Source organism: Capricornis sumatraensis, chromosome 3 (assembly GCF_032405125.1).
Source record: "Capricornis sumatraensis isolate serow.1 chromosome 3, serow.2, whole genome shotgun sequence".
In the NCBI taxonomy this organism is placed as follows: domain Eukaryota; kingdom Metazoa; phylum Chordata; class Mammalia; order Artiodactyla; family Bovidae; genus Capricornis; species Capricornis sumatraensis.
In genome coordinates this window covers 80,824,949-80,843,552 of record NC_091071.1, presented here as the reverse complement: position 1 = coordinate 80,843,552, position 18,604 = coordinate 80,824,949, and the positions used below count along the sequence as shown (strand labels likewise).

At 38.4% G+C, this 18,604-nt stretch overlaps 1 protein-coding gene across 1 annotated transcript in view; it reads right to left on the bottom strand.

Annotated features, from left to right (window-relative positions):
* PLA2R1 (phospholipase A2 receptor 1) overlaps positions 1–18,604 on the bottom strand; it is a 124,926-nt gene that overhangs the window by 69,643 nt on the left and 36,679 nt on the right. The window contains exons 5-10 of the mRNA XM_068969499.1: positions 15,078–15,191; positions 14,447–14,590; positions 10,893–11,087; positions 9,679–9,836; positions 6,260–6,358; positions 2,565–2,677 (exon numbers count right to left, since the gene is read on the bottom strand). Of these exons, the coding sequence (XP_068825600.1) occupies positions 2,565–2,677; positions 6,260–6,358; positions 9,679–9,836; positions 10,893–11,087; positions 14,447–14,590; positions 15,078–15,191 (823 nt within the window). The remainder of the gene's footprint in view (positions 1–2,564; positions 2,678–6,259; positions 6,359–9,678; positions 9,837–10,892; positions 11,088–14,446; positions 14,591–15,077; positions 15,192–18,604) is intronic.

The window sequence follows — 18,604 nt, the reverse complement described above, 5'->3', positions numbered from 1 at the left end:
TGCTGTTGAAAAATATTCAAAAGTGTATTGTTATTCAAAGAACAGTATGGTGGACTTCCCTGGTGGTTCAGTGGATGAGTCTGTGTTCCAGTGCAGGAGACACAAAGTTTGATCCCTGATCCGGGAATATCCTACAGGCCGCAGGGCAACTAAGCCCATGCATCACAACTACTGAGCCAGCGCTCTAGAGCCGGAGAGCACACTGCAGCTAGAGTGACCCCAGCCATCTGCAGCGAGAGAAAGCCCACCAGCCACGAAGACTCGGCAACAACACTAAAGAACGGTGTGGCGTGGGTCTTCATTTCTTAACTGATGAGGTCTCAGTGAGTAAAAATCAAGAGCATGAGGCCCTCCCTTCCTCTCCTCAACTCCCATGTCCCATGCTGGAGTCACTGCTTTGGATATAGACATGTTTGCAGGGCAGTGTACATGCACGCAAGCTACCTGGGAGGCCTGGCTCATTGGAATGAACATGTAGTACATGGTGGGGCGGACTGGTGACTGAGTGGTGTGCCAGCGAAAGGTCACCTGAGGGGCCTAAGAGGTCGAGGAGGGGATGGAAATAAATGCATCCAAATCTGAATCTGCTCTAGGGTTGGACTATAGATTAGCTTTGGCTATTCAATACAGTTTATCAAAGAAAAAATTTATAGTATTCACAGCATACCCTTGTATCCAGATTTGGAGGAAATGAAACAGAGTATGTTTTTTTCCCAGACACTTTCTGCCCTTTGCATGAGGTCCCCAAAAGGTTCAATTCAAAATGAAGCGTTTGAATTCTAACAGATTTCTGCCTTACTTGGGCTACTTTAGCACTGTGAGTTATCGGTAATGTCACTTTGAGTTTATCCATTTATTGTGTTACTTCACTTTCTTCACTTGTTTCAGGCATCTATGTTCAAACTCTTTAGCTGCTGGCCTGCAAGTGGTGCCTTTTATTTTTACTTATGTTTTTGTATAGCATGCTGGTGTTTAATATAGATAGTCAATAAGTAATTTTCTAATAAACTCTTGACTGTTGACTTTTTGCATGGTCAGATAACATATGAAAAGTAATTAACACAGTGCCAGGTGTGTGATAGATACAAAAATGGAAGAATAAGATGTAAAAAGAGGTGAAATAATTAGACCTTTTTCTTCAGTGAAAAATATTTAACTATAATTATTGAAAGAGCATAACTTCATTGGTCAAGCTCCTGAATAAAGCCCAGTGCTGACCTACTGGCTGGAAGACTTTCAGCCCAAGGCTCTCTCATAAACTTGTGGGTGGATTGAACAAGGCTAAGGATAAAGACTTCATTCTGTCTTGGTAGCTATTCTGGGAAGGAGAAAAGCAGAACTAAAAACAACACTGAGATACATCAGAGGTGGTGCTGTACCCCATAAAAGGGTCTCCTGAGTATCAGGTGTTTCATCAGGCAATTTTGCCAGATGCGGTCAGTCTATTCCTGTGTGTGTGTGTGTGTGTGTGTGTGTGTGTGTGTGTGTGTGTGTGTCTGCACTCTTGTGCATTTGTTTGGAAGGAAGACTGGGAAAGAAGTTAAGAGGTGAGAGGAGAAAGGACTTCCTTGGTGGGTCCAGTAGCTAAGACTGTGCTGTCAATGCAGGGGGGCTGGATTTGATCCCTAATCAGGAAACTAGATCCCACATGCTGCAACTAAGACCCAGTGCAGTCAAATAAATAAATAAATATTTAAGATGAAAAAAAAAAGACTAATGGCTTTGAATGTTGACTTCCCATGTGGGGTGAACAGAGAAAGCACCGAGAATTCCTCCTACAGTTTAGACCTGCATATGAAGGGTCTCTAGATAAAACCAGAGCATCAGTTGTTCTGTTTCCTGGTCTCCAACGGATATTTTTAAAGGCAATGACCTCGGTAGAAAAGCAAGTAACTAGCTTGGTGGGTATAGTTTCCCGTGGAACCACTGAAGAGTTCTGCCTTGCTTCTATCTTCTGCCTGGAGGAGTCAGTCTCCCAGCTCTCACTGTCCTCCTGGCATTGATAGTGACACTGAGGTCACTTCTGATGTTGGTACTTTTATCTCCTGCTACTCTTCTGCAGCATGTTGCAAATTGTATGGAGTGTGAAAAGGGCACAGTGTCTCTGTGTGGAGAAGACATCTGTGCACAGAGAAATCCAAATCTAAGCAAACACAGACCAGAGAAGCAATGGAGAAGCATTTGAAAGTCCTCTACAGTTTTACTTACTTTTGTTATTTAAAAAAAACTCCACATGATACATACATTATGTTAAAAAATACTTCATATTTAAATAACACATTTCTTGCCTATTATAGGGACTTAGATAAAATATACATACAATTAAATATATTAGCAAAGCTAGATAATAAATCTTCATGGAAAGATTTGTTCCTCAAAAATCAATTTAAGAATAACATTGTATGGTTTAAATTCATCTAAATCAATAATTTAAATAATTTAATATTCTATTGCATGGTACATTTTAGATTTTCACAAGTTACTGATTGTGATTACATTTTATCATTCCAAGAGCCCTTATGTCAAAAAAGCAGTATGCTTCTGATAGAAAATTTCAATTTTACCTGTTTGTAATGGTTATAAGCGCAGGAGGACAGTAGTAACCACTGGAGGCATGGTCAAAGCTTCGAAGGACGGTGTCAATTTTGTAACAGAATTTACCATGTCTCTCCCATCCCTTAAACAAGGAAAAGGAAAATTAAAGACACAACTGATTTAGTTGAAAAGTAAAATATTTTTCAGTGTATTCTCATTTACCTCTTTTTTCTCTGACCCTCTCAAAACTTAAGACTTGAATGTTTGTCTTGATGTCTTTGATATCTTTCTAATGGTAATGCCATTAACTACAGCCACTTTTATATTTATTTAATTAATTCATAAAGCCTAATGAACTGATTTAAAATCTTTATGCCCAAAACCTTAAAAGCAAATGGAAATAAAAGGACGTTCAGGCAAGATCTCTCTCTAACACACACACACACACACACACACACACATACACACACACACACGCACGCACACACAGTCTGTTCAGACTTATAGGATTTCATGTAATTATTTCCTGAGGCATGGTAAAAGTCAGAAGTGTTGGCTTTGAGGACAAAATGCATAGATTTGAATTCTGGTTCCACCACCATGTGGTCTTATTTAATCTCTCCATGTCTCAGTTTTTCCCTCTATAAATAGGGATAATAATAGTATCCATGGAGGTGTTCTGAGAATCAAAGGAAGACACAGTCAGCAGAAACCATAGAATAGAGCCAGGAGCTCAGTATGAGCAAAGAGGACATGTGATCTAGATAAGAGTGTACTGTATTTTTTTTCAAGTTTCTTGCATATTGCTTATTTCATGTTATCTGACTGAGATTCACTGAGATTAGGGACTCAAATAAAGTCAGACTAATGGATACGCTGGTTTGGAATCTAATTTTGGTGCAATCCAGGACGGTCTTATCTGGGTCATCAAGCTTCCAAATAGATATTGGCTAAAATACTTTTTTGGTGAAGATTATTCCTAAATCAATTGGCTATCCATTTACAGAGAAAGCAAACAAGCTTTTCACCCAGACAAAAATGACAAAGGTGTATGGCTCAGTCCTGGGAGTGAAGAAGGGTGGCTTATTTTTTAAAAGCATATGATACAGGAGACACATTGTCATTAGTCTTCTATATTTCAACCAAGCTATTTTAGTTATTTTCTTCCAATGTTATAAAATCACATCCCTTCTATCAATCTATTTTTATGTATTCACCAGTTTTAAAATACACTTCATTCTGTGTCACACCAATGCTTGCCAGATATTAACCACATATAAAATGATTTCTGCCATACTACTTGGTAAAGGTCTCGATCTTGCATTAAATGAGGGAAAAATCTTACTCTAGAAATAAGCTGTTTTAGTTCAAAACATTATTAAATGAGGTATGGATCAGACAGCAGTGCCACATCTAGCCGGCCAGGTTGTGCTCAGAACTCATTCCCTTAACTTCTCAGTCTTATCCGTGTGAGTAATTGACAGCGTCAGCCAGAACCCCTCCATGGATCACTCCAGTGGGGGCAGGGAGGTTAGACTGCTTTTGTATTTGGAAGGACAGGAGGAGGAAGGCTGACAATTCGACCTTTCTGACAAAGTACTCCTTATTCATTAGTGGTTTTTAGATCACAGGCTGCTTAGCAAAATAAACAAACCGAAATACAACCAAGAACTGAACAGGCTCTAAGAAAATGAGAGGGGGGTGGAATGTGGCATAATAATAACCAGAAAAACAAAGACTCTTTGCCACAAGCCTTTGTCCACACAATAAAAGTGGGAAGAATAATTGATTGTATTTGTGAATATCCTTTGTCCATGAGGTGGCATTTTATTTTAAATGAAACGATGATGTCGACAGTACTGAAATAATTGCTCTTATTACCAAGTCCCCTAAAAGTAACTCAGAAGGGAATAAAAATCTCGTTAAATTTCTGCTCTGAAATTATCGAGACTTATTTTATGAGTGATTTTGCATGTGCCGACTGTTGAAAGAATTGCATTAAAGCAATTACCTAAAAGAAAAGAACTTTCAAAACTATATTTGTAGGTAGGTACATAAAGAAATTAATTAAATTTTGCCATAAAATTAAAAAACTGGCTCTGAACTCAGAATCCTTAAATATTGGTAATGTTGGTCAGAAAGAGGAAAGCAGTGTATGGAAGTTTAAATAGAACATCAATTGTTTCTGCCGGGTAAGAAGTTAATTACTCTTTCAACACAAATTAAACAGTTGAGTTGCCTTGAAAGCCATTGTAAAACAGATTTTTTTTCAATATTTCTAATGAGATAGAGATTAGAGATCAGCTATAACTAATTCAGGAATTGTAGTTATTAGGACAAATGTTTGGTCACATGTCAGCTATGGCACATGTGTTGTTCAGCTAATGTATGAAGAGTGATTAATATACTTATACATTGATTAATGAATCAAATGTAGTTTCTGGAGAGATGGGTCATCATTTAATTAGAATTGGATTAGAAGAGAAAATAATTAGAAGAGAACTGCATAAGAACCATATTTGTGAACATTTTGAGATTCACGGAATAAAAATTTCCAATAGTTAAATTCAGAATTTTTAGGTGTGTGTGCATGTGAGAGAGAGACAGAGATACAGAGAGACACACGAAGAGAGAACACATGTGCTAAGGACACTGACAGGTAAATTTTTGGTACTTTACTACAGAATATTGAATGTACTTTAAGAAATTTAAAACAGTTTAAACATTTATTTTCTGTCTTTAAAATTTAAACCTAAAGTATTAAGTATGTTTTTTATTTTTTAAGTATTGAAAACAGTTCAAGTACCAAAAATAGTCTATTACTTAAAATAATAAAGTATTTTTTACCTTTTTCCTAAATAATATATGGGGGGCTTCCCAAGTGGCACAGTGTTAAAGAAGACACCTGCCAATGTAGGAGATGCAAGAGACATGAGTTTGAGCCCTGGGTGGAAGATCCTCTTGAGTAGGAAATGGCAACCCACTCCAGTATTCTTGCCTGGAAAATTCCATGGACAGAGGAGCCTGGCGAGCTACAGTTCATGGGATTGCAAAAAGTCGGACATGACTGAGCACACACATAAATAATAATAAGTGTATTCTATTATATATTAATAAGTATGTTAATATTTATCAATAAATAGCTATTATTTGTAATGTTTATGAATATTATATTTTGCAGTAAATAATATATTTTAATAATATAATGTGATGTATAATATTGTAATAATATATTGCAAACATACATTTCTCTTTGTTATTGTATTTTATTCAAGTTTAAGAAAAGTGGAAAAGAAGGCTGACCTCTGGGTGCAGAAGGTCACTCTGACTTAAAGGAATGCTTTTGCTTTCACTCTGGTAGTCTTCACTGGAAGACAATGAAAGCCACGTGTGAGACAGGGCATCCCATGACAGCACTGTTTGTAAAGATGGTAGAACAAGATCATTTCCATTTCTTATCTCAAAAGAAAATTTGTCTTGGGTGGAAGAGGATGCTAAGACAATCCTTCCCAGAGCTGTAAATCTTTTGAGTGGTTCTAGCTGATAATTGTCTGATTTGTTGCAATAGCCCATTCAGAAAAAAAGGAGGGAAGGAAAGCAGGAAGGAAGGGAGAGAGGGGAAAGAGGAAAAAGGGAGCCAAGGCAGGAAAAAGAGATTTACTTTAATTTGATGGTGGAGAAATCATTCTAGTTATGAAGTCCCTGCAGTGTTCACAGCTCTTACCTTTTGACAGCCGGATTCAGTGTCAGAAAGGACAAGGCCTGCTTTCTTACAAAGGTAAAAAAGTGTTTCTTCGCAATTTTTAACTTTCCAGTGTCCCTCCTAGGGGGAAAGCGATACAGGATGAATGAATGCACTCCATTACTGATGATGATAGTCACCGTTAATTATTTTGGATTAAAAGATGATTAATGCGTGTTTCAGCATGGCATAATGTGTTAGGATCTTGGGTTGATTCCCGACATGTGAGAGGGAGGTTTGGCTTTTACATTAAGCTGATCTCAGTTTTTGTTTTTAAAAGATGGGATAGGTAGTGATTCTCAGTCTTTTGTGTGCACCAAAATTACCTGGGTTATTACAACACCAATGATTGGGATCCGTGTGTCTCATTCAGTAAGTTAGGTGGGACCTGAGAATCTGCATTGCTAACAAGTTTTTTGGTGATACTGATGCTGCTGGTCTGGGGGCCACACTTTGAGAACCGCTTGGATGAAACTATTTCCCTGACCAACTGATAATACTGCTGCTTCTCTCCGATCACTTCTAGGTGTTAAACTGAATGCTTTGGGGCTTCCCTGATGCTGGGGAAATGCCTGGAAGGCACCACAAATCACTTTAGAGAACATTATCATAGCTGAACTTCATGTTCAACCCCGGACACCCTTCTTCACGAATTTTCCAAAGCCCAACTCCATTTCCTCTTTTAGTAATAGCCTGCTGCCTGCATGTCTTTTCTTAGTTCTACTGAAGGCTGTTCTCATATCCTTCATTAAGAATGAAATACAATAACTGCTAACTGATTAAAATTTTATTCTGTCAAGAGATTTTTTATTTTAACACCAATCAGACCTTTAGACTAAAACCACACAGTTGAAATTTTAGTGTCTCAGGCATGCAAGGATTTAGGTGACTAGACACCTCTTCCATGACCCTCAGAAACATACCACGTAGGAAGGTGACACCTTAACTCATAAGACCAGCTTTGTAGCTCATTCCCATGGAGTCTCCAGCAAACCATTCAGTTCTAAGATGGTGTCAGGCACACTGTAGTTGCTTAATAACTGTTTCAGGGACAGATGAATGAATTGTTTCCTAGGCTCTCAGATTCAAATTGAGGTATCAGCCACGTTTAGTAACTAGTTAATTATAATAATTACATTCATATTGAGCTCAACTTCAAAGAAATGAATGTTACTTTTTATGTATCTACTATTTTAGCAGCTACTGAGTTGCTAAAAGGGGGCCACAAAATACCACACTTACAGCAGCATGGTCCTGACACATCCAGTGATGTTAGAACCTATCTTTTCTCTCTTAAGAATAATTTCTCTGTCCAAATTGGCTCCTGTTCTGTGAATATGCTAAGTGAAATACGTCTGTCAAATGAAAAAGGAGAATGTCAATAGGAAATTAAGGTCACCTTTAATTATCTCAAAACTAATAAACCAATAAAACCTCAAATACTATAGTGGCTTTCAGGAGAGTTAGACCCAAGACAAACATTTAGAGAGGTCATCGCCTCCACCAAGCGTGACCCTGAAACACTGCCTGAGTACTGTCGTTGTAACTGCATGTATTTGTGACAGCCTTGAAAGTAAAAACAATGGAATGTGTCAGAAGAATAAGTGCTTAGGCATTTCCTATGTTTGGCTGGCACAGTCACTTTGTCAAGCTACTTCAGTAACATTTAATAAACTGCTCAGATCCCAGTTACCTCCCAAAACTCCACCAGTGAGTTCAGCAGCCATCTGATTAAAGAGATTAAGTCTATTCTAAACATACTTTGAAAAACACCGTCAAATAGCTTGAGATTAAATGAATTCTGTATAATCAGAGGTTTTAGATAAATGAGAGACTAGAGTAAGGATAAGTGTGATGTTAAGGTCACTGGGACCATTTCATTCATGTTGAGGAAAAGAGCAAGATTTTTCCATCAATTCACAGTTTTCAAAGAGGTTACACACAGTGTTGAAACCCTTTTATGTTAAGAAGATAATGGAGTTTAAAAATCATCAGAGTAATTTCCTGACTCCCTGGTTCTTCCCTTCATCTTCACCCAGTGGTCAATGGTGCTACCATCCACCAAAACGGTGGGTGCTCAAGCCAAAAACCTACCTCTCTCTCACCTCTACATCTATTCTAGCAACAATCCCTGTCTTACAGAGGATCCTTGGATCTGTCTTCTTGTCTCCACATTCACTACCCTAATTCAGCCACAAGAAGAGCCTCCAAACCAGCCTTTCTTCTTCCCTTTTATCTTTCTCCGATCAGCTCTCTGGGGCTTCCCTGGTAGCTCCGACGGTAAAGAAACTGCAGTGCAGGAGACCCGGTTCAATCCCTGGGTCAGGAAGATCTCTTGGAGAAGGAAATGGAAACCCACTGCAGTATTCTTGCCTGGAGAACTCCATGGACAGAGGAACCTGACAGGCTACAGTCCACGGGGTCGCAAGAGTCGGACGCGACTTAGTGGCTAAACCACCAATCAGTTCTCTGTGGAGCAGCCACAGTTACTCTTAAAATGTAAACCGTGGGGAGGGAGGTGGGAGGCGGGTTCAGGATGGGGAACACATGTATACCCATGCCGGATTCGTGTCAATGTATGGCAAAACCAATACAATATTGTAAAGTAAAAAATAAATAAAACTGAAAAAAAAAGAAAGAAAGAGTGTGATGTCAACTGAGGAGGTGAATCCACAAGCCAAAATATATATATATATATATATATATATATATATATATATGATACTTCAAACCAAAGACTTATAAGCCAGGGCTTAGGTATAAGCCACTAAGTAAAATCAGCTATTTGTGAAATATTGTCATGAATCTACACTTATCTTAAATGTATTCAAATATTTGTATTTTGCAATAAAGTCTTTTTAATTTTGTAAAAAAGAAAAAAATGTAAATCAGATCATGCCTTCATCTCCATGAAGCCCTTTAGTGGGTCCCAGGCCTATAAGCCTCACATTTGCTCATTCTTCCTGCTCCATCTCCTACCACCTTTCACCATTCATACCGCCATACTACCCAGGTCTCTGTTTTGATTACCAGACAAGGCAAGCCTTGGCCTGCCTTCGGGGTCCCCTGCCTGAAATGTTCTCCTGCTCTTCAAGAGACTTTTTTGTTCCTCAGGTCCTATATTAAATGTCACCTCTTCAGAGAACTTTCATTGACTGTCCTGTCTGAAGAAGCTGTCCCAACCCACATTTCTTTCTCTTGAACCTATGTCCTCAGAGCTATCATCACAACTATAGCCAGCATGTGTTCTCAGTGTGTGTGTGTTTTACTGCCTAGTGTGGAAGCCCCAGGAGGAGGAGGCGTTCTGTCTGTGTTCGTCTCTGCCACAGCCCACGTCCCTGGCCCAGGTGGCTCTCAATACAAGTTCAGCGAAGTGAGCATTGAACAACGAATCAACTTACAGATTGCTCTGCTGAGACACACAACTGGCTTCTATTTGGAAAAATGTGGGGCTCAAGTGTGTGCCAGTTAGTAAAGGTGACCGAGGAGCCATTAGACCATTCAAAGGAAACTGGAATTTTCTGGCTGCTCAAACCAATCCATGTTTCTGATGCATTTTCTGCAAGAGATTAATGTAAATTACTTACAAGAATCCTAGTATCTGCAAAGGCAGTAACACAGGGGGGCTGTTACCAATATATACCACTTTGCATGTGATTGCTCCTTTGTTTCTTCATGGAAAGAAACCCGTTTAAAGTTTTGCTATAAAACACCTGCTTAAACTTTTCTCCCATTCATCTATCCATATCTGCTCAATATAGGTTTATGAGCAAGGCAGACTGACAGTGAAAGTCGTGCAAGGACAAAGCTTAAGCTAGTCAGATTCCTGGAACACTAGTTAGTTTGTGCTACAGTATGGAAAGTAAGTCTGAAAAGTCTTGTAAAAAAAAACTTTTAATAATGTCTAGCTTTACTTTTTTTTTCCCTTTTGACTAGGAAAAAAAAATAGCAGAAACTCTTAGAAGCATTGAATGGGAGAAATGGGGTGTCTGGAAAAGTAAATAAAATAAAGGTTGCCAGTCTAGGTGGGTTGAAAAGACCACTGGTGGCTGGGAGAGTGTCCAGTGACTTGTTGAGATGGAGGCAGCCACAGGATTCTTTCATCCCAGTGCAGAGTGAGGAACAATGACAGAAGGAGTTTGGTTTTCACTCCAAACTAAAACCTAACATTAAAGGGCCATACAAGTAGATGCTGAGGATTCTTTCCGCTAAAAACAATTTACTCGAAGTCAACGATTTCAGTGATTTTGTTAGGAACTTCCTTTATTGCTTGGATTACGTGGCCACGGCACATTGCTGCTGTCTAGTACCCACTATACTAAGTTACAGGTTCAAGTTTTTTAAATTAGAAGTTTCAGGAAACTACCTTTCCTTTTTAAAGAAAACCCCCAAACCCCTATCATCAAATTTATCTGGCATATGTGAGATATTACAAAGTTTATTAGTATGTATTATGTAAAAATTCAATGAATTTGCATGCCTGGATATTATTTGGAAATTTCAGATGTATGTGTCATAAAGAATCACTTTAAAATAGCTTAATTTCTTGTCAACTTTACTAATAAAGAGAGTTACTATGTATATACCTCTTAAACCAAAGACACTTGGCACTCACCATCTCCGAGGAGGGTTACAAGAAACTCCACTTCTGCTAACGAAGTTATGTCTATTAATGCACTGTTGTTGGACTGGCAAGACTGCAAAGCCTTATTCCAGGTCTTTTTTTCTTTCTGAAGTTTATAGCAATTACGATTGTGGGGATTCCAGCCAGGCTCACAGTGGGTAGCATAGTATTTCCAAACATCATTTTCTTTTTGAACCAACAAAAAACAATGTGACTTTCCACAATTATTTTGACATTACTTATTACCCACAATATAAATCACCATCAATATGTGATTATTTTTTAAACTTGAAAACAGAAGCATATGATACAATAACATATCAACCATATCCTTCTAGGTCTTCAGACTTGAGAGTGATCCCAACTGTGATCTAGATCTAGGGTCTAATGGATCTCAGGGCTTTATTTTCCAGATGAGCTAAGGCGCACAGAGGTTAAGCAGACTTGGTAAGATATTACAACCTAAGCGAGAGTCAGTGTATTCTGACTCTCGCTTAGGTTGTATGATAAATATCATATTCTAACACATATATATGGAATCTAGAAAAATGGTACTGAAGAATTTATTTATATGGCAGCAATGGAGAAACAGACATAGAAAACAGACTTGTGGACATTGGGAGAGGGGAGGAGAGGGTGAGATGTATGGAAAGAGTAACACGGAAACTTACATTACTATATATAAAATAGATAGCCAAGGAGAACTTGCTGTGTGGCTCAGGAAACTCAAAAGGGACTCTGTATCAACCAAGAGGGGTGGGGTGGGGGGGGGGGGGAGATGGGAGGAAGATTCAAAACGGAGGGGATATATGTATACCTATGGCTGATTCATGCTGAGGTTTGAGAGAAAACAACAAAATTCTGTAAAGCAATTATCCTTCAATAAGAAAAAAATAATTAAATTAAAAATATATAAAATTTAGCAGTTGGAGCTGCCATTTAAGTCTTTTTACACTGAAAGAAGAGTGTTATGAAACACAAATGGTTTTTAAAGGATTTTATATACAGTATTAGGTGAGGGGATAGACATTTATTCTCAGTTGAAAAGAATTCAAAATTCTCTGGCCACTTTCGCTAGAGCAGAGATAACAGCTTTCATTTTGAGGGTCAGTCTGAGTGCCTCTGGGGTCTCTCTGGGCTCAGATGGACTCTGGGTTTGACTTACAGGAGAACAATGCCACGATGCTTTGACACTGGCAGGGAAGGCAGCTGTGTGTGTGCACATTTTGACTGTCTTGTTCCAGGAGCTTGCCCCCAGGCTGATGACGGCATTTTTACTTAATTTTATTACCTACAACTGCTTCCTTTGTGGCTCAGCAGGTAAAGAATCTGCCCGCAATGCTGGAGACCTGAGTTTGATCCCTGAGTTGGGAAGACAACCTGGAGAAAAGAAAGGCTACACATTCCAGTAGTCTGGCCTGGAAAATTCCATGGACTGTACTGTCCATGGGGTTGCAAAGAGTCGGACACGACTGAATGACTTTCACCTCACATTACCTACAACTGGGTGCTTCCCTTCAGCACTAACTTGGAAACAACTTCACTGCTAATTTTAGGAAACAAGACATTCTTTCAAAATTGCTTCTAGGTCTCTAACAGAGATTAGAATCACAGTGGAAGAATGTTAGAACATTTAGGTAGATCAATAATATCAACCTAAAAACATAATCACAGAACCCCCTTTAAAAAATGAACCTAAATTTCACTCTAAAAGGAAGATAAAAACATGAGAACTTCTCTGATTGATGCAAAGGCAGAGACAAGTAAGGAACCAGAGGACCTTGGATACACAGTCTGAAGATACTAGATGAGATCATCAAAAGTATTTGTTGGACTTGAAACAGCACCAAATAATCCAGACAAACTTAGCTTAACTTTTAAGCCATTGTTTCTGGTCTTCTGACCTCAATTAACAGATCAGGAGAGCAAATAAAATAGAAGAAAAGATGGATAGCAGCAGAATGTGCAGGAGGGCATAAGAAAAAGAAAAATCAAGGCAGAAGAAATTGAGGCAAGAAAATGAAAGGAAAAGAGGGAGGGACAGGCTGATAATAGCCATAGCAATGTCAGCACATTTTTGACATGATGAAAAAAATCTCTAGAGAAAAAAATGATGAAGTGTTTCTTCTACCCACCCCTATATTCCATAATATCTTTAGATTTAGCTACTTGAAGGAAAATAAAAGTTAAAGCTTAATTGTAAGGAGGTGTAGAGAAGAAGGAACACTTCCACACTGTTGGTGGGAATGTAAATGGTGCAGCCACTATGGAGAACAGTGTGGAGGTTCCTTACAAAACTAAAAATAGAACTACCACTTGATCCAGTAATCCCACCTCTGAACATATATACAAAAAAGACAAAAGCTCTAATTAAGAAGGATACATGCGTCCCAATGTTCATAGCAGCACTATTTACAATAGCCAGGACATGGAAGAAGCCTAAATGTCCATCAACAGACGAGTGGATAAAGAAGATGTGGTATGTATGTGTATATATATGGTGATGGCATATGATAATGGAATACTACTCAGCCATAAACATGAATGAACTGATGCCATTTGTGGCAACACGGATGGACCTAGAGATCATCATACTAAGTCGGGTAAGTCAGGTAAAGACAAGTATCGTGTGACATCACTTATATGTGGAACCTAAAAAAATGGTGCAAATGAACTTACTGACAGTAGACTCACAGACATTGTAAATAAACTTATGATTACTAAAGGGGAAAAAGGGGATAAATTAGAAAGTTGGGATTAACCGATACACACTACTATATATAAAGTAGATAAAGAACAAGGACCTACTGTATAAAACAGGGAACTATATTCAGTATTTTGTCATGACCTATAATGGAAAAGAATCTGAAAAAGAACTGTTGCTTCTATAGACAAAAAAATTTTTTTAAAGAATTGTTTCTAATTATGCTGGTAATGATTCTTTTAAAAATGGTTATATTTTTAGCTCTACTTACTGAGTTAAGACATTAATTCCATAAACTTAAAAAGAAGTAATAGATCTTAAGAATGGAAGTAATTGGGCTTCAGATACTAGAATGTAATTATGTGGTATTTAAGTCTTAGGTACACCTAAAAGCTTTGTTATTTTGAGGAGGAAATATTACTAATAAGAGATACAGAATATGATAGGAGATCGATGAAGTAAAGAATTTTATAGAACTATATTCTAATTTATATGTTTAATTTCTAGGGTAATCATAAATAAAACTCAACTAGAATAGAAAAGGAAGCATATCTCGTTTTTCTAAGCAGAATGAGTAAGAATGCCAATTTTTTAAAAAGAGAGGGAGAAGATATTTTCTATATTTAGGTTATTTGCTTTAGTTTTTAGTAAAAACCTAAATGCATTTGTTAAATTCATGGTGCCTTGGGAATAACAGATCTTATCTCATTACATATTTTTATTTGTATAAAGACTAGTTTTAGCTAAGTTTAAATTATAAATTATTAGCAAAAAATAGAGGAATTTGAATATATTGAGAGGATAAGCAAACAACTCATAAAAACAACGTAGAAACACTCACCAACTACTCCATGATCAGTGGGATTTAGATGTTTTTTACACACGTAGGGCAAGGTAGACTCACAATCCCGACTTTTCCAGGCCTTTGGCATAAATGCATTAAATGTTCCACAGTGATATTCAACAAATGGCTCAAAATTTATTTCTGAAAACACAATGTTTGTGTACTTACTATCAGAAGCAAAAGCAGTTTAATATATACTGAAATGTAGTTTTAGCATCAAGGAAACAACATTTCTCTTTGGCATATGTAGTAAATTCTGTAAGAGAGTATATTTATGAGTTTGCAGTTGAAGTCCAGGTATGACAATGAAATGATTTCCCAAAGATAGAAACAGCTGGTTTTATTGTTTTAAGGTAGAGAAAGATTTTTCAATCTGTTGCTATTTTTAAAACAGTTGACTAGAATCTTGGCTTTGACCCAAATCCTTCTGAAACCTTGGCTAAATGGCTTACCTTCTTGGTCTCCATTTCTTGTTCAGAAAAGCATGCCATATAGAAATTCAATCAGGCTTTAAAAAACACTTATAAGCCACTTTCACAATAACATGTTGTATATGTACATGGGAAATATTGCTATTTAGGCTGTGGGATGAGTCCTCAGTCAAAGGTATACAAAACACTTCAGGTACCTGGGTTCCAGTTCAGATAGTTGAGTGGTGTTCTGTCAGACCACTGCCAACCAGCATCTTCATCCAGCTGATTCAGACCCATCCATACTTCCACTGCCTCACTGCCCAAGTGGTCTGAAATAAGAGAAATATGGAATTTCAAAAACAAAATTAACATTACACTTATTTCTTGTTTTCCTGTTCCTGGAGCATGGATTCAAAAATTAACTCCATCAGTGTTAGAAAGGGGTTTGAGTGCTACTAAATCCCACCCTAGTGGTTCAGAGTAAAAAAGCCAGCCTAAGAAACACGGCAGTTTCCTAAAGGCTCACGGAAGCAGCTGTGAAGTGCTTAATCTAGGCCCCCAGGAATGCTGCCTCTCAGCGGTCATCAATCCATCGAGTTCATGGTTACAAATTTGAGACCATCTGACTCAGGCGCTTGAGGGTTCTAGAGCGTGAAGGAGAAAGTGCCCAGGGCCAGTCCTAGAAAGTGCCCCTCTGTCTTCCTTCTTTGGCTATGTGTGTCTGGCAGCCTCAGTCTGGAGGCTCAGGACTCTAGTATGCTGAGGCCACCTCAGGCCTTGAACAAGAGGAATAGGAAGAAATGCTATTAAATCTGTATAATGGGTATGTGTGTATACAGTCATGAGTTTTCAACTTTTCATAATTTTTGCACTCTTGAAACATTTCACAGTTAAAAAATTGAACAATTTAGGGGACTTTTTTTGTTTTTTAGGAATCTGGCAAGGGAGAGGAAAGCAGATTAAGTATTATTAGTTTTGGGAGGCCAGTCTTCAAATTTAAGGTATGCTGAAGGAGATCAGCCCTGGGACTTCTTTGGAAGGAATGATGCTAAAGCTGAAACTCCAGTACTTTGGCCACCTCATGCGAAGAGTTGACTCATTGGAAAAGACTCTGATGCTGGGAGGGATTGGGGGCAGGAGGAGAAGGGGACAACAGAGGATGAGATGGCTGGATGGCATCACTGACTCGATGGACATGAGTCTGAGTGAACTCCGGGGGTTGGTGATGGACAGGGAGGCCTGGCGGGCTGCGATTCATGGGGTCGCAAAGAGTTGGACACGACTGAGCGACTGAACTGAACTGAACTGAACTGAGCTGAACTGAAGCAAGCAGGGAGATGGCTCCCCAGTTAAGAAGTGGGAGCTGTCTGGCCAAGAGGAGAGAATCATCCCAGGGACCATGGTATCCAGAGCGATCAACAGCAGGTAGGGCCGTGAGCTGTGCAAATGCTTCCTCAGCTGGAGGTGGGAGAACGTCTCCTTGGCAGGCCAACCCTGTGGCCTCTGCTCCTAACTACTGTGCCACAGCTCCTCCTTTTCAATTCAATGCCATTTTTGTTATAAATGCTACATAGAAACATGTGCATTGACATGCCTGTGTAGAAAAATATGGTTATCAAAATTACAGAATTAGAGGAAATTTTTCTTTGATTTTTTTCTTCCTGTGTATGTGAACTTTAAAAATTATTCTAGAATAAACACGTGCTACTTGTGCTATAAAATTTGGGGTTAAAAAAACTAGTGTCAGAGGCTTTAGTGAAAGTAACTAATTTTGCAACACTTTAAAATGTTGCCATTTAATCTTTTCATCTGTAAAGCAGGGCATCGATCCCTTATGATTATCTGCTTCAGAACTCAATTTCTTCTGAGCCAGATGCAGGGGCCCTGCCTGAGGCTGAGACCCTGACAGATAAGAGTTATAAATAGGGTGCCTGTCTGTCCCAGTTTGCCTGGGAAATTCATGGCTTATGCTGGTAGTTCTGGAATAAGTATTAACGGCAGCTCCCTTTACTCGTGAAAGGGTCTCAGTTGGGACGATCCATTGCATGGCCACCCAGGTTGCAAAGATTACTGCATTCACATCACAAGGCTGCAGAGCCTTCTGTGACAGGGCATCTCAATACAACAGTGGGAAACCAGAACTGAAACCTTTAAGGAAAGAGAAAATGGTGTTTTATCATTTGGAGATCCCCTAAATCACTGCACAGCATAACATTCATGGGCCCTGCCCTTCCAAGATTCTGTGGCATAAACATGAGTCTCTTTTTAAAGTCTGTTTGGTTCGTCCTTCCAATAGCCTTGTTGTTGTTGTTGTTTAGTTGCTAAGTCATGTCTGACTCTTTGCTGCCCTGCGGAAATAGCCCGCCAGGATCCTCTGTTCATGGGATTTCCCAGGCAAAAATACTGGAGTGGGTTGCCATTTCCTTCTCCAAGGGATCTTTCCAACTCAGGGGTTGAACCTGAGTCTCCTGCTTTGCAGGCGGATTCTTTACCACTGAGCCACCTGGGAAGACCACCATTTGATTAATTCATCTATCTGCTGTCATCATAACAGGAGGGAAAATGGAAGATGGATTGATAAGATGGAGACATTTCCACATTTCATATTGGGGCAAGTGCCAAGTGATGCTTTCAAGTAACCTACTTAAATATTTAAGCATTAATTATTCTGATCTTAGAGTTATTTTGAATAACCTCTCTGTTTTAACAATATAGAAAATCATTGTGTAATTTATAAGCTGTGTTTAGAAGTACAAAAATAGTCTATTTAGCTTCACAAGTAAATGGGCTCACAATTCTATAATAAATTCAAATTTAAATTTCTTTGGCTATTTCTTGGCATTTGTGGCAGCTTGAATAATTCCTTGTAACATGGCTAATGTTCATCAGCAGTTAACAAGAAACAGTAGACTATTCTCATCATTAAAAAATACCTTAGTCAAAACAAGCTTCCATCTTTATGAAAAGACTTCTGTTTTCCCAAACAATCTCCAAAATCTAATCATAAAATTGTGGTATTTAAATCAAAGTCTCTCACATATCTTATTTATTTCATCTTTATTCAAGTTTGATGAGGAAGTCCAAACCCTCTTATTAGATATTCCAGCAATTAAAATAGATAACAATTATCATTCATAAATAGTGCACAAAGTTTTCTATGAATACCATTAAAGGCTAATATTGATACTGGAAATGGGTGTTTTCCTGCAGTATGACTCACTCAAGCTGAGTTTCAGTGATAATTTCCCACTTTTGCATGTCTGTGGGGAAAGCGGCCGATATATACTGTTCACACATCTGTAACAATTCTTCTGGAAGGTATTAATGACTTTCAAAAACCTTAAAATATGCTTCCCCTTCCACCGAGTGAAGCCACTACTACAAACTTACAGAGAAATAACTGGGGATCTAAAAAAGGTATGTGCAGGGATGGTTTTCAATAGCGATAAAGAAATAAATAAAAACAAAGAATTTTATCCACCTATCCCTATCTAATACTGGAGATTAGCTAAATATATTATCACTAACTTGAATCACTATGTAACCACTGAAGCTTATAATGTAGCTCTTTATTTCTAGACATGGACAGATGTTCATTGTACACATAAATTACATAAGCATTTGTACCCATAGTTGCTGTTCGGTGGTCAGTACACACTGAGCGTTCGTTATGTGTGCCAGATACTTTTCTAAAAATTCACCTGCACTATAACATGTACTCCACACTGCCAAAAAGTAGGCA